Here is a 17039-nt window from a genome sequence, read left to right as displayed (position 1 = left end):
CCGTGCTTTGTGCTAGTCACATCCCTCAGCTGTGTGGCTTCATGCCTAGACCGCGGAACTACAATAATCAAGTTCAGAGAGCACAGAAGCATGAATTACTATCTAATTCAATTACAAGAGAATGTGTCACTGTCTTATAGCTAGGTCACAAGCAGCACTGCGTTTTGTCAACACTGTTGCTGAAGCATCCAAAAGCAGCTTCATTTACATTTATAAATAGTCATAACTCTAACAGTGTTGACTGAATATTCTTTAAAAATTTGTCAGTCCTACTAAGTAGCTACTAATGTATTACATGAAGTCTTCCACCGTGCACCTAGAAAGCACTGAATTTTACTTCAAGCCACGCTTATAAAGGGAAACCAATCTCAACCTTCAGATGGCACCTTCCAATGGCTGGGTCACTCAGCAAGCTAGCCAGCGATGGAGCAGGGTGACCACACCAACCACTCCTGATTTAACACTTACTGTTAAGTTACTCATTTACAATTTCTCAATAACACAAATACCCAGATTTAAGAAAGTGCTTATAGCTGGGGACATCTCAATTTATTGTATACAAGCAAAGCTGTTATCACCTCAAGCACAAAAACATTTTAGCTCAATCTTTTAAAAATATCTAACCAAATCTCGTACTTTCCCAGTCTGCCAGCGTGCATCACCAGTAAAACATCTCATCATTCTTTGTCAGGACTGCTCTGATGCGAACCAAAATGCACTAAAAGCAAGAACTACTCAGGCATTTGTTTAAAGGGAAACAAATCCCACTCCAGTGCTTTCTGACTGTCCTGCCAGTGTGTGCCCCCACCTCCAGCAGGCCCCGCTGCAAACACACCACTTCTGCTCCCCAGCATTTCGCTAGGAACTCAGCTACCAGAGCAGTGGTTTAACAGAAAGGAACAACTGGGGAACACAGAGCATGGGACAGCACTGAGCAGTCACAGTTTTACCTTCCTCCTAGCACTCATGGATCTTCACAGACTTTTAAGGTAAGCTTTGGCTAAGCTAACTGCTGAGCCTTCCCATTATATCCTTCTTAACAAACGCCCCAGTTGTTTTCATGCAGAGAACAACCGTCTGGAAAAAGATGCAACTTGCTTAAAATAACCTTATCATCTTTAGGAGATTTTCCACATACTTTAATGGCAATTTCTGGGATGTTTGAAATAATATGGTTATTTTCAGACCTTCACGCCACTGACTTTGTCCATAAAGTTATATTATCTGCTGACCACCACAAGCTTAACGATGTATGAAACAGAACAACATGGCTGCTGCTCTTATATTCTCAAACTGTAAAATCAAGCACCTTGAATGCTCTCATCCAGAGGGAAACACAGCACAAATTTGATAACTGGATTGGAATAGTTTTGATGGTTGCCAGAAATACGATTTTGTTGCAAAGAATGTGACCTGTGAAAACTGTTCCTGAATCATTATGACATGCTTTACTTTAAGACCCATATCTCAAAATAGAAAGGCCTCAGCATTAGGAATTCTCCAATTCAAATCTGAAAGTAGAGGCAAGATAAACACTCTTGGTGCTAGATTATTCAAATCTGAATTTTAACAAAATACAGCACCATCTAATGTGTAATTGATAATGCAAACTAATACATCATATGTGCTGGCAGCTTAGAAATCAGCTTAGCAAATACAAAGTAAACATATCCCTATATCCATTTTCTTGATTTCCTGCTCTGACTCTCTGCTTGATGTAGACATATGAACTTGACACAGATTTGAGATGTATATTTTGCATAAACTACATGTATCTGCTAGGTTTCTCCCCATCATACAGGTTCTTATTTCTTTGAAAATGTAAACTTTGATTATTTGTAACTGCATATTACAAGGTTCTACATTTCTAATGAGTTACACTTTTGTGTAAATTCTTTTCTTTGTGGTGAAGCTAAAAATCAGTGCATCCGGATTAAATGCCTATCCTTTACACAACAATTTGATTTCTGATCACCCTCCTGTTTTGAAGTAATAATTCAGATAACAATCAGCCTCTGTACTTATATTTGATTAAAAAGAAAAGATTTGGCAATCAAGTTTGCTCAGCTGTCTAAGCTGTCTTAGAGTCTGTTTAGATGTATGCGCAACACAAAGCTGTCACTTCATCCTTTTTATCAGAGTACTCTACTCTCCTGTAGTTCAGAAAGCGTAACATCTATCTCGGCCATTGCAAAGTCTAGTTTGAATTCACATGCTTATTTTAAAACGTAGGCTGTCCACTGGAGATTTATAGCACAGCACTGTGAAGACTGCCAGATGCCTTAGTCATCAGATTTGAACGTCACCGCCTTTTCTTAGTTCTTCACATCCTAAAAACAAGCACAACCTGCCACTATTTTTGCACATGCACTTTCTACTGACAATAGAATGGTCTGTTCAGTCACATACAGCGTGATAGCACATTAACTCTCTGCGATGCAGAGCAAATTCAAAAATGCAGTATCACATTTAAAAGAAAAGGAAGTACAAGATTAATTTTGAGGCCTACACATCTGGAATTAGCTCCTTGAATACATTTCCTACATCAGAGGTTTCCATAAGCAGGTTAAGTAGAAAAGTCTTCTCACAAGATTTGAGAGAGGAATCTCAAAGGTAAACGAACTTATCCCTTTGTCCTCTGTTCTAACACACCTATGTAAATCTAATAAACACCCGTGAGCATTAATAGTATGATACTTGGACAAGTTCTTTACTATTGGTACTTCTTTCCAACACCATTTTGGCTTCATCAACATGTTGCTCTTGATAAGAAGAGGAGGCAGTAAGAACAGTCAGTGAAAAAGTACAAAAATTGCCAGCAACCATTGCTCAGCACCTGAAACTTTTTGCTTTGCGAATTTCCTTAAGTAGTTATATACATGTATAAAAAAAAGGAAAGAGTAAACAGTTTAGTAAGCTAGCATATGGACTATTTTGCTCAATACAGTACAAGAGTACAGGATCATCAAGCACATCCATGAATATCAGTTCTCTCTGAAGCAACATTTTAAACACAAGATTGCTGGAAAGGCTTTTTCTTTAGCCAGTGTTTTACGCTTCAGGGATGTTCACATTTCAAAGTGAGAGAGACAGACTGACAAAAGGAACCTACATGTTCATTTGCTCTTCCATTACAAAAAAAAGTATACTGTGTAGCAGTTGGTAATAACCTATTTTAAAAGAATGAAACACTCTACTCCTGAGAAACAGTTATGGTAATATGCACGTCATTCAGCCTGCAGGCATGAAGACAGTGATAAGAAAGATAGGTAGGTACCTTTTTTATCCCAGGAATTAATAGGAAGATAGAAAGACAGAACCAACTATTCAACCATTGACACTCAGAGAACTAACTGTTAATCAGAAGATGTAAATATATATATATATATATATTTTATTTGGACTAAATACTCACATTCTGTATTCAAAATGGAGACTGTAATAGATTTGACACAGGCAAACTCTGGAGGAACAGCAGAGTAATCCTAGTTGTCACTTGAATTTCAGGGCAGAACAGTCTTAGAGTATTCTGCAGACTCCAGAGAGGCCACTCTGGAATGTGACCGGCTTCTGCAAACCCAGCTGCACACAGCATACACTTTAGGAATCCAAATTCATAAGAAACATGCATAACTTTAAACAATAAGACATAAAGAATATCTTAAGTGCCCTACTGATGGGGGCCTGCTTGCCTTCCACTTGTCCCTGACAGTAGGAAAGAATGAGACAAGGATCCTTAAAAGTTAGTTTTGAATGGAGTTCTTTCTCTGAACCTTTGGGTTACTAAATAACACTGTTTACCAAACTTCACTTGTAAAACAAATCAATAACGCCAAGACTACTAAATGCATTTTTAATAACATATTAATACCTGAATTATAATTAACAATAAGTGCAATCAGACCTTGCAATTTAGTTTGACACTGATTAGCAGCTACTTCAGCAAATGCAGTTAATGCTGCTGTCTAGTCAAGCTGTTAGTTAACCCCAGTTAAAGTAAGATAAAGCAAGGAATATATGTAATCTGGGACATCTGGAAATATTTAAATGGTTGCCTTTAAACATTTGCAGGCATTTCTACACGTAGAGCAAGGGCAGCTTTAAATAGCAGTAGAGAATAAAGCCTCGTGTGATCGGCATGTGCTCTTGAACCAGATACTCTACAGCACTTTGCTACAAACAGGATTATTAGGTAAGGTGGGAGAGAGCATACAGACCAGATATTGCACAAAGAATGAGAAAACTGGCAGTATTTTCTTTTTTGATTTACATTGAACCATCAAAAAAGGATATAAAACTTATTTTTTAATAAGTTTTTGTAACTGACTGCTTAAATACATGCACGAGAGAAAACCGATACACAAACAACAAATTTTACTCTCTCTGTTATTGCTCACAACACCTTTCGCTATAACTTTCCAGAAAAATAGATTTAGTCCCACATATAGGTTCAACTTTGAAAAGTTGGAAAGCTGAGATAAAACTTGAAAAAAAAATGGAAAGATGGAAAGGAAAGACTTACACAAACAACTTTTGCCTTCCAGAGTAAACAATTGGATAAAGCCTATATGAAGCCAAACTATATCACCAGTAAATAGCTGTAGCAATGGTCTATGGAAAGCACTAAATAACAGAGAGAGCAAACAGCAAATATGGAAGACTGCAACATGGATACCCTACAACCATTATGCCAGGCTGATTCGTAAGGGCCTCTGACTTAAATGGCAGCACAATTTAAATGCAGTAGGCATAACACTTAAGAAATATAGTTGGCTTTCTCATGTGTGCAAACATGACACTGCTTTCATTTTAACCCCTTGAAAATGAATAGCAGACAAAAGCTGATTTACTTTACTGTCAGTTGAACTACTGAATTAATAAAGGAACTGTAGTGCAGAAAACTAAATTTACTGATTTTATATGACTCTGTCAATACTTCATCTTGATATTGTGCTCAAAAGCAATCACAAGAAGTTGAAATGTAGTTCCTGCTTTTTCAAGATTAAGCTAACGTATGAAATCTTTTTAACTCTGAACTATCATTCTGTCTGTATCTCTCCCACCACATTCTCCTTTCATTTTGCCCAAGAATATTCTAAGAAAGGCTTGTCTGAAACAGAGTTTAATGTAACAATAAATTGTTTTTAGTAGAAGTTCTAAAACAGGAATTAGGCCTATGGGCCAAAACATGTTCTTGATCATCAGTTTACATAACCTCACACTGCCATACCCCAGCCAGAAAAACAAACACTTATCCCACCCTCGCAACTTGCCATCTGTCTGGTATGAGTTTTCCTGCCTCTGGAACATTTATACTCAGAATGTATATAAACACATAGAAATTAAGTGTGCATATATCCTTTTTAGTAAGAAAAGGAATTTGTAAACTTTAACTTGTTAAGATATGCTATAAGAATGTGCCAGAGGATTTTTTATTTTGAAGAAAAAGCAACTTCCTGCCTTTGTAAGGCACATATACCACTTTTCAAAAGTGTTAAAAAGTAAGTTATTAAATCAAACCCTGACATGGGGGAAAATGATCACTTACCCTTACACAAAAAGGAGGTAAATACGCATTAAATGGTTAAAATGGTTAAGAAAAAAAAAAAAAGCACAGAGAAGATATTGATTAGAACTAAACACTAGAATGGTCAACAAATAAAATGCAAAAGAAATACACAACAAATAAGCACGTTGCAGTTAATGAGTTCTTGAACAAGAGCAAATATGAAATTGATGAACTACTAATTGTTGTTTGCAACTTTTCACAAAAGCTAATGACAAAAAAAGCAGCTTAATATAAACCTTTAATAAGGGCTCTAGTGTTGATCAAACTACAGATGCCAGATACTACTCCTATACCAAACAATGGATCAATATAAAGAATTAAGACATACTGAGCATTATCAATGTAACTTGAGAGGAGGAAAATCATGCCCCACATCTTTTAAGACTTTTCTGAAGTAATCAGTTAGCTCATGGGGAAAAAGTGATTTAATTAACAGCAAACAAATGTACAAGAACAACCTCAGCTACATGAAGCCAAAAATGGGATTTGTATTAGGAACGGATCATAAAAATGAAGCACGTAAGTGATTGTCCTTTGGTTATCTGGTAGAAAATACAACCAGAACGCTGAAAACTATCAGGAAATAAGAAGTATTGTGTCACTACAAACCCCTATTTGTCTGCATCACATGAACTCTATCTAATAAATTCTGGCCAGGGTATTCAGAAAAAGTATACAGTGAGCTTGGAAATCTATACAGAGAGCTAGCCAGTATAAACACAAGTACACAATGGTTTTCACACAAGGAGATGTAAGGGACTTCGGCTTAACTAAAATGAGAAGCAATAAAATCAGACAATCAGGCAGATTTTGTGTATGCACAAAAAGGTTGAAAAGGGAAGAGGGAATGAAGCATATTGAGAGACTTAGTAAAATTTAAACAACAAGAAGAAAGATTTATTACATCTCATCTCATAGTAGTTCCCCTGGTTCTTACTGTGTGGATTTTTTTTCCTCATTATTTTTAAATGATTAAGACGTGGTAAGTCATAGCTACAAGACATTATGTAAGCTGAAAGCATAAAAAGGATTGAAAAGGACATACAGAGGTCCAATTCGAAAACAGATGGTCAGATGTAAATTTGGCTGCAGAAGTCTCTAGCAGTAGTCTGGACACCAAGAGTTGTGCTAAGCAAGATTCTTTTATATATTGAGACTTCTTAAACTCCTTTCAGATCTATTGCCAACTACTATTGGAAATAGAACATTGGGCTACAAGGACCTATAATGTGACCTGTTCACCTGTTTTGATGCTCTATCTTGAATTTTTCCTTACAATTTCATAACATTGTCCTTACAAGTGCCAAACAGCAAAGAGTCGTAAAACAAACAAACAAACAATGTTCCGTGCTATTTATTCACATCAAGGAATATTTATTTATACATTTCTTTCATTTGTTTCAGCAGATTGGGGGTTTTAATTCAAATTTCACTGATGAGTGGATGAAGATCCTTGCCCTGCCCTGAACCAGCTTTTAATGTCTGATATTCTTCTGTATATGATTTCTGATATATCTTTTGTCTAATGTCAAGAAAACTAGATCAACTGACCTGAATAAAAGCCAGTCAGTTATGATTGATTTGTATGGTCTGCTCTTCCTTCAAAATGAAAGGAAACACCAAATAACACCTAAGAAAAATTTTAAAGTAATACTTTGTTTCAATATATTTAAAAACATTTTGGACAGCTAATCTAATATTTGTTTTGAGGATTACTTTAATAAGCAGCATAGTGTAATTTATTACAAGCAGACTCACACTAAGTTCTGAATGAAGATTTAAGATTACAAATGATGAAGCACTGAAATGAAACTGTCTTGTGTGACGTATTCTTAAAAAAATAATTTAGTGTTCATACTCCTTTTTTGATACAGTTCTAAAAATTAATATTCAAAAAGTGCAAAAAAAATCCCTCAGCGTATAATATTAATGCAAAACAGTATTTTATTATTTCAGACACTCTGCAAAATTTAACTTACTTAAAAAGTGTTTGTAACCCTAAATAGGCTTTTAAAGTAGAGTTAGTCACGTGTGTTTGCTGTCAAGGGGTAAATGATAAATACACAGACAATACAGCATGAGTTAACCAGTCCTATCTGCATAGTATTGTAAGGCCCTAACTGCATGAACTATTGTACAACTGTTCCTTACTTCTGTACGGAACTGGCACAGCTTCATTAGATTTCACCCCTTTTATCAGGGATCTCAAGTTGATGGGCAGAGGAAACAAAAAGGAAAAAAAGTGGGCAAAAGCAATTACAGTTTGCCTGAGTAACTGTAAGGAGGCAGAAAACTCACATTAAGACGAGACCTTGGGAAAGAAACGAGTGCAGCTGCTCACATAAGGAATGAGCAGAAACAGTTGAGAAATTGTAGGCAGATTTTGTATTCGGAGGACTGAAAAGAGAAACACTGGACTGGCTAACAGAGCAGAGCTGGGGGGTTTAAATCAGGTAGGTGAATTGTGGCTCAGTTATAAATAGCTTTTAGAACTAAAAGGAGGAAATGCTTGCATTTTGCTTCAAGAGAAACTCCTGAAGGGAGTTCTCTGGTCACAGTTTTTGTTTGTTTGTTTGTTTGTTTGTTTTTACTTTTTTTTTTTTTTTTTAAGAATCATCTTTGCTCTTTTAAGTCTGTTTGAGACGAGCAAGTTTTAAATGGACAAGGTAAGGCACGAGAACACAGCAGGAGTCACGAAGTGAGAGAGATGAGGGCTTCAACGGGAGTTTTGGTGTGAACAGAAAGAAAGCAGGCTTCAGAGATGCCATTTGCAGAAAAGCAACAAGGTGTATAATTAGCCTGCCTGGTCTGATCTGGAGAGCATAGCTGGGGGGCAAGTGGTAACACAGGTCTGAAACAGACACTTTCTGATTTTACTGAAGCATTTTCAAAAATTTCCAGCCACGTTACCCCTGGCTAACACACAAGAAATGACCTCCAGTGCTGGCTCAGTGTATGGTGAAAAAGATTATCTTGAGCCACTGCTGAAAAGATTTCAGCTAATCTGTTTTACTATGCAATGAAACGGCAGCTGAGCGTCAGCTTTTAAGATAAGTACAAGCATACGCCCCAGGTTATCAAATACCAACATAAAATTACAGATTATCAAACTCTAACCTTTTTTTAGTACTGGTAATTTCACTGCAGGTCCATGAAAAACTATTTTGTGTTTTTAGCATAATATTGCTAAAATTAACAGGGTGTTGCTGAGAGAGCCAAGCATTACAATCCTTCAGTACATGTAATGTTTGCAGAAGTATTTGTTTACAGTTTTAAATCGAACTTCCAACTACCAATCTTACATTTTACAATCTCAGCATCCTGTGTTTAGGTGCTTTCTGGCAAAGAATTTTGCTGAATGCAATTCAAAATGGAAGTGTTATTACTATCAGACAAATGTGTCTTTAGAGTAAATCTGAAATATTATTGATAGATGAAGACATCGTATCCAATTCAAATATTTGCCATTTCAATACCTATTGTGCAACAGAAACGAGGACTTGCAGCAATACAGATCTCACAGGAAAGTGCAGCAAGCTTCAGTAGTTACTGAGCTTCCACAAATTATAATTACTAAATTATATTCAAATTTAAAACAAAACAAAACAAAACAAACAAACAAAAAAAAAAAAAACAAAAAACTTTTCTGGGCTGTTGCTTAGTCTTAGCAATATCATTTTCTTTCCCTTATAAGAACATTTCTTGGGATGAAGACTTCTCCATACAAAGAAAAACCTAATGTTTTCTTTTGTTTTGGTTTCAAATGCCCATGTCCCATTTCTGTTTCAACCACTACCAAGCACTTTATTTTTTCTCCAAGAAATGAAGAAATCATTTAATGAAAATTTATTTTCAGAGAACACAAAGCAAGAAAAAGTGTTCAACCTATGATTAAAAAGTTTAACTGCTTTGAACTTTATTTATGGTATGTACCACCAGACAGCACAACTAAGTGAATTATTACAAATTGCTCACCTCCTAATTGGTGCCTGTCTGAGAATTAGAAATATTTCTTGCACATAACCAACTAAAATGTAATAGTCTTGATATATTTTTTTCCATTAAGGCTTTATAGGAAGGAAAGAAAATACAGCCCCTAGATATCCATCCCTGGGCAGTAAAATATGATATATTTAATCAACACAGATTCTATAAAAATGATCTTTACATAAGCAATGAAGGTATTGAAAGATTTTTATTAGTTTGTTTTAAGGGCAGCTGGAAAAAAAGCTTCTAATATGTAAATAAGTTTTCCAAAGCGTTTTGTCACTAGGTTAAACGCTGTGCTCATTCTCTCCAAAATGCCAGGCATATCTTTGAGTGTGAGGAGAAAATTAAAAAAAGAAACAGACATACCTACCATCCAACAACACAGACCTTCATGAGAGATCTTTACTGCAGTAACTCAATAAATTTATTTGTTGTAAGTGGTATAAAGATTTTTTTCCTTTAAAAAATGTAATTAGCACATAGGTTTTGATATTATCAAAATGTTTAGGGGGCACATTATACAAAGTCACCATTAGCTTGAGTGTCAGCATTCCTTTTTACAGTAGAAATCTAAATAAGAATTTCAAGAATTAAGAATTCAGTACTGACAAGGAGCACAACAATATGAGATTTTTAACCTCTGACCTGCAATTCTGCTTGTAAGTAAAGCTATTGTTTCTCTCCTAACTCTTTGCATTCCTCCGAAGTTAGTTCGACTAACGTTTCAGCCTCCTAGAAAAGATCTAAAAAGTGAGGACTTTCTTCAAGAACAGACTACAGAGAATATTGGAAGCCTTTATCCCTCCGCCCCCTCATGTTTACCTCTCAGAAAAAACAAGCCGAATATTTTGTTTTACAGTTTTCTGCCAATTGCCTTCTTCCTCACTCAGTGTAGCTTATGCCTGCCTGCCTCAGGAAAGCCTGTTTGTAAGCTTCCCAGGCCCAGGTTTCACAGTCCTAAAATCAGCACAAAACCAACAGTAGTTTAGCCCTATATATTAATTTTAATTTCATGTCCAGAAATACTTCTGCTTTAGAAATCCTGTTTTAGCTTGCTGGTTCCTACGATAATTCATAGAAATTGTAAGTCCAATGGAGAAATCAACCACAGTGAACATAATTGTGTTCCATTATTTTATCTTTTTAAAATGTAAACCTTTTCCAGGGATGTATTCATTTATAACTCAAGAGGATGTTACAGAGTTGAAAGAGTTGATTTGCAGTTAACAACAAAAACAACCACCACCAGGCACAATTCTACCCACAGGAAGAAAAGATTTATGCAGCAGTACAGAACCCGCAGGTGTAAAGTTGAATATTTAGAAGTATTGGGAAAAGAAAAATACGTAATTTACACACACTTAGAAAGAAAATCATTTGGAGGTGGTAATTCACACAAAAAGAATCAAAAGGCAATTAGACTACAGCATACAACCACTTCAAGTGATGATTGCCTACTCTGACAAGTCATCTTTTACCTGTCACAGCAGCCAGAGAAGAAGCACTTCAGCCACATCATGAGAGAGACTAGTTGCAGTGATGAGCTCTTGCATTCTAACAGTATCCCAGGTAACTTATTCCTGACTCTCCCACGTAGCACATTACCAATAACTTCCTCCAGAAGACTATTTCTCAGAGCACATTGGCAAATTCATCATGCCAACCAACTTCAACTAGTAAATGGGATCACAAAGAGAAATCCACGTTTGTGATAGGCCAAGTGTTAGCAGCATGACCCTGCCTGCAGCACCCCGCCTCAGTCTCCCTGTGTCATGTGCTGATGCTATGAAGAATCACGCAGGAAACAGGGGCCTTGGGAGATTCGTACAGCTCAGGTACTGCCAAAGTATCAGGCTAGGAAAGCAAGGACCACAAAATTTAATCACTTTTTTTTTTTTTTTTTTTTTTTTTTTTTTTACAGGAATATCAAGTCAACAGCACCACTAAGAACTTTGATTAGACAGAGAAAATCATGACTTGGGAAGAATCATATATAAAAATGTTGGGAAGGAGCAACACCTATGATGAGTGGCCAAGTAAGGGACAGGAGTGGTTTCAAGAGCCCCAGAGGTTTGGCAAAATATTTTACAGAGAAAAGTGAAAATGAGAAATCAATGGAAATTTTTACCTTTGAAAGTTTCCTTCCTGATCAAGTTCAGAGCTCATTACAATTGAGGGTTTCAGAATGAGAAATGCTAGCTAGACATTTTGTAGCAAATCTTTTGGTAATGCTTGATAGCATCTGTCCAACTGTCAGAGCCCTGTCTCCTGCTGTGGTTAAACACAAGTGCTTCAGATGGAGAAAATGGAAGAAAAATCCACAAAATACATCTAGGCAGGGGAAGATAGGAGGGAGGAAAGGGGAGGATGAAAAAAATCTCAAACATATTGTGGAGAAACTTACTTCAGAACTTATATTTGTTTCACTTGAACAAGCAGAAACTGGATCTGGTTATGACTTTGACAACCAGGTCTAAAAATTCCCCAGGAGGATATAACTTTTCTATGTGTAAGTCGCTATTCAGAACAAGCAAGTCACCTCTCAGTACCTTCTTCAATAAAGAGCTGGACATATGCAACTTAAGCTGTGTTTTAGTTCGTTCTTCCAAAACATGGATCATTTTTACGGTTTGCTTTGAGCTAGTATTTCCATATCTTCTGAAATTGAGACAACATTACTGGACACCATTCTAAAACCATAAAAACCAGGATCATATTTCTGCAAATATCCTGATACTGTCCTTTTCACATAACCAAAGATTAGCAACGTGGTTCTTTTTCTACTGCACTGTACTGGGAACGTATATTGACTGTGATGAATAACTATCCTAAGGGATTCCAAGAATGCTTCTTCATTATTTTTAAATCTCCCATCTCTACGCACAACCCATAGCTGCCTGTATTCAAATGAAATTGCAATCATTTAAAAGAAATAATTCAAATCAATATTACCAACCCTTACTTTTCACCATCCAATGCTTTTAATGCCCCAAATGATCATTTCTGATCAGCTTCAAGCCCTATGAACAATTTTTATCAGCTATGCAGCTGATAAAATTAGTGTTTGACTGCAAATCACCCCTAGAACACTTTTCTAGGAACATTTCCCTTAACAGTGGGCAGAACATCAATAAACGTTCAAGTCAGTGAGCTAGCTTTTATCATCTAATGTATGCTATATCAATTCTCAAAATTGCAGATCTCTCAGAAAACCGACAGTCCAAGAAAAACGGTTCCAAAAAAACCATACCAAATGACACTAATTACAGCTTTTAGCTTATCAGCTGGGGTAACAGAACTATGAATTAGCAACAGCATTATTTTACAGGCATGACTCTTAATTCATGATTTGCACTTCTTAAAAAAATTTGTAACTCAATTGGCAATTTCCCAATCATTTGAAACACTTTTCACTTTCCAAGACTAGTGAAGAGTAAGTGATAGATTAGGGTGATTTCTTTACCCAGCTTCTTTCAAAATTTTCAGATATGAATTGTCCAGGACTACCAATTCTTACATAGCATATGCTGCCTCTTACACCACAAATGATACACATTTTTATCAGTGTTAAAGATGTATACACTTTCTTGCCTCGTTTTAAATACAGAGCAGAGACCTTCAATTCTGTTCCTGTTGAGAACTGCCATTTGCATTCTACACTATATTATTCTTTGTAAAGAATGCTGGATCATCTTTCTTTCTTTTGGCCACTGGCATTTCATAGTTTTCTTGGACCTGCTAGTTCTGGTGGCTCTTGAACCTTCCATTCCTGTTGTTGTTTACACATGCATGCACATGCATACACACACACTCAAAAAGGAAGTCAGAAAAAAGCGATCAACAATTAGTACACTTCCTAAAAAAGTAATACAAAGCTTTAAACAGAAGTGAAATAAAATAAGTGGTAATATATATTAACATATACATTTCATGGTGTACTGGGTCTGGTAATACAGGAAAGTCTGTTGAGAGCACCTTTCGTTTTCTTTTGCTAGGTTACCAAATACAAATAAGAGGAAAAATAAAGCCGTAACAGAGCCTCTAGGATTCTCCCAAACATACTTTTCCGTTTCTTCTCTGAAAAGTTACTAAAAAAGTGGTGATCTCAAAAATATCCTACTTCAAACATTCACACACTATACCTAGTAGTTATATCCTACACGAACATAAATTACTTAAGAAACTTAAGTGAGTGAATAAATGTTTCTGCATCAAACAAATACTGCACAAAAACATCCTCTGTATTAAATCAAGTGCCACCATGTTTGAGATGATGGTTGTCTATGTTCTAAAATATTCTGAAAAAAGTGATGCATTCTCTAATATACTACTTGCTTTTCAAGACATTAATTGAAGATGATGAAAAGCCCCAAATCCTGATCAGTGAAGCACTGTTTACTAAACTAGTTCTTTATTTGTTTTCCCTGCATACCTGGCACAGCACAAATAAAATTCATAATAAAGTAACTGACAACATCTATTCAGTAGATCACAAACGATTTCTACAAGTAATATTTAAAGAGAACTCAATTCTCTTGCTAAACAAGAATCAAATTATCACATCTAAAAAAGATAAAATATCAATTTAAAATACTTCCAGGGAAACAAAAATAAAAATAAATCAATAATTAAACACAGAGACCTTTGAATACCATTTTATTAATTTTGCCTGAAGACAGAAACTACAAATAAGCTACAAATAATGGACACTGCAACTTTATCTAGGGCTTATGGTTTCAGACACTAAAATTAAAACAACCAAACATTTTTCTACTTTAAGAATAAGTTGGCAGATGTACCCAGACATGTCAGAAAGCTAGTTTTGACCTAAATTTAATTCCTACCTTACTCAGAGGTGTATTTAGAAGTTGCAGGACAACATGAGGGCTAACAGATGAGAGTACTGCCACCTTGTGCCAGCCAAGCTGAAGCCTAACAAACAAGACTAAAAAAGAAACTAAAACTAATTGCAAAACGTGCTCTGCCTTTGAAGTCTGACAGTTATTTGAGATCAGATGCTTGATACTGAATTATGAAAGGGTGCAGCAGTATTAGATTTGAAAATTCAAAAAGACATATGAAGCTTTCTTTTTAATTTCTCTAATATGTCCATGTTATAGAGGGCGTAATATGTTCTTAGTACATAAATATTTAAATACTTGAGTCAAGATAAACTTTAGAAAGTTGAGTAGAATTCTGGAAATTCTGATATATACTGACAGTCCACATGAGGAAAAAAAAAATCCTCTCAGTCCCTTCTTAGTTAAAATACAAATACTACATCAAACTTTACATAACAGTGTATAAAAAATGAAACTGCTCAGTGGATATTTCTGTGAGCTCCCTCCACAAGGGGCACTATTACAAGTAATAAAAATGTAAAATAGTAGTACTCACCAATATCATTAGCTAGAGAAGCAGGATCTGAGGTCCCAAGGGTGGCCTCAAACTCCTCCTGAAGACGATAAGCTCGCTGAAGCAAGGATTCAAGCTTATGAATGAATTCAGCACTGATGATATCCTGCAAGAAGAATGACGTTAGAATATTTGCTATTTGTTTATGGTCTATATTCTTAGATTTTTACAAACAAATCTTATTAAATCTTCAAAGGGTTCATTGTGCCGCGTTAATTTTCAACAAACAGCACAAAGACTCTGTCAGATGTACACTTCAACATCCAGAATACAAGCATCTTTCTAAACATATATGTTTAAATTAACATAATAAAAAAAATACTAAACTAAACTTAAAAATACTTTAAAATTATATGTGATGTTTACTGCACTAGAAACAATGAAAACTGTGCAGCTGTATGTTTATCTCAAAATATTTCATCATTTAGTTCATGAGAACAAAGGGATACAAATAAAGTTCAAGCACATTATTTGTGAATACTCATAAACTTATCATCCTTCCCAAGACCTGCATCTAAGCAGATATCCTCTCACAGCTGTAAAAGGAAGGCATGACCCAAGAGATTTTGTGCAGAGAACTGATTAAAGAAATGCTTTGTAGCTTGGTATTAGTAATACCGTCCAGATGTAAACACTGATGTAACTGCAATTGACAAGAAGTCACACCCAAACTAACTAACAACAGCAAAAAAGTCCTTTAAGTGCAATGTAGAAGTTTAAAATATTAATGTAACAAAATGTAGTGAATTTTCAGGGCAGTGTCAGTAGATTAAATATACTCACTTCTACACTTTCTTCTGCGATTGCATCTCCTGCTCCCAGCTTGATGGAACTACAACTTGCTTCGTCTTCAACTTGTCTGTTACGGAAAGTTAGTGCCTGTTCCCATCTACGTAGTGCTTCTTCAAAAAGCTCCATACCTAGGGTAGATCAGAAAAACCTTCACTCAATCAAACACACAGCTTCCATATGTATTTTAGGCTCACAGAAACTACGAAAACTATGAAAACTAGTTTTCTATCTACATAGAAAACTATGTAGATAACTAGCCTAATTACAGCAAAACTGTTATTTTTAAAAATAGCAATTCCCAGTCTAAAAAGAAAAACAAAAACAGATGACAGCTGCCTTTTTAAGATAAAAAAATTCACAAAGCAACAAGGACAACAGTATTTTTTCCAATTTATTTCTAAAAACGATTCTATAGCTTACTACTACAAATACAGGAATCACAACAATATATTTTTAAAAACCTAACACTAGATTAAGCAAGCTTTCAATATTTTATGGAAGTGTTCTTGGACACATGCTCAGAAGACATTGTAGAATAAATTACCACAGTATTGCACAAGCATCACTTTGCCATAAAACCAAGAAATTTACTTTAATTGCTATTAGATATTGAATATTCTTATCATAACCTACCCATCAAATACAAATTCTCAGGTGTTGTCACTGGAATATTGACAAGTTTAATATCATCTTCGTCTGCTTTATCCCAAGAGTTAGAATTGGCACAAGCACAACTGTGACAAGAGGTGGCACTCTGAACCTGAAAAATAAATACATTTTGAAGTGTTGTTATACGAGGTATCCTTAAAACTACATTCTTCCAGAGTACATTATGGTCCAAGTTATCTATCTAGTCTTACCTACAAATTACCATTTAAAAAACTTTAGAAAAAGCACAATTATTTTCAGATTAAGCATGATGTATTGTTTCCTTTGTTATTAATGCTAGGGTGTTGTTTGCCAATATTTTGAAAGTCATTATTGCTCCTTTCTTAAAGTAAGAAAGTAATTAGTGATTTTCAATATTATTTTCCAAGTAACACTTGACTGCAGATTATAATAAGAGTTTAAAAAATAAAACTTGTTGTGTAGACTGATGTAAACAGGGTCTATTACATGACCTGCACGTGCCTCTCTGAAAGTAAGGGAAGCAAATATAGACGTACAGAAACATACAAAGACTGGTTTAAGCCTGACAAGACATATAAAACAATATACAGCCACTTCCTTCTCTGAGAATAGCTGAAAGAACAGGCTTCTGCTTTTAGGTGAG

The 17039-nt window shown here is 35.5% G+C and overlaps 1 protein-coding gene across 2 annotated transcripts in view; it reads right to left on the bottom strand.

Moving 5' to 3' along the window:
• Positions 1-17039, bottom strand: part of MIGA1 (mitoguardin 1) — a 41035-nt gene that overhangs the window by 19258 nt on the left and 4738 nt on the right. For both annotated transcript variants that reach the window (XM_084291464.1, XM_084291465.1), the window contains exons 5-7: positions 16400-16526; positions 15758-15894; positions 14957-15080 (exon numbers count right to left, since the gene is read on the bottom strand). In XM_084291464.1, coding sequence (XP_084147590.1) covers positions 14957-15080; positions 15758-15894; positions 16400-16526 — 388 coding nt within the window. The remainder of the gene's footprint in view (positions 1-14956; positions 15081-15757; positions 15895-16399; positions 16527-17039) is intronic.

Source organism: Netta rufina (genome assembly GCF_964035555.1).
Source record: "Netta rufina genome assembly, chromosome: 8".
NCBI lineage: Eukaryota > Metazoa > Chordata > Aves > Anseriformes > Anatidae > Netta > Netta rufina.
Note: the sequence above shows the minus strand (reverse complement) of the source record. Positions and strands in the feature narration are given on the sequence as shown.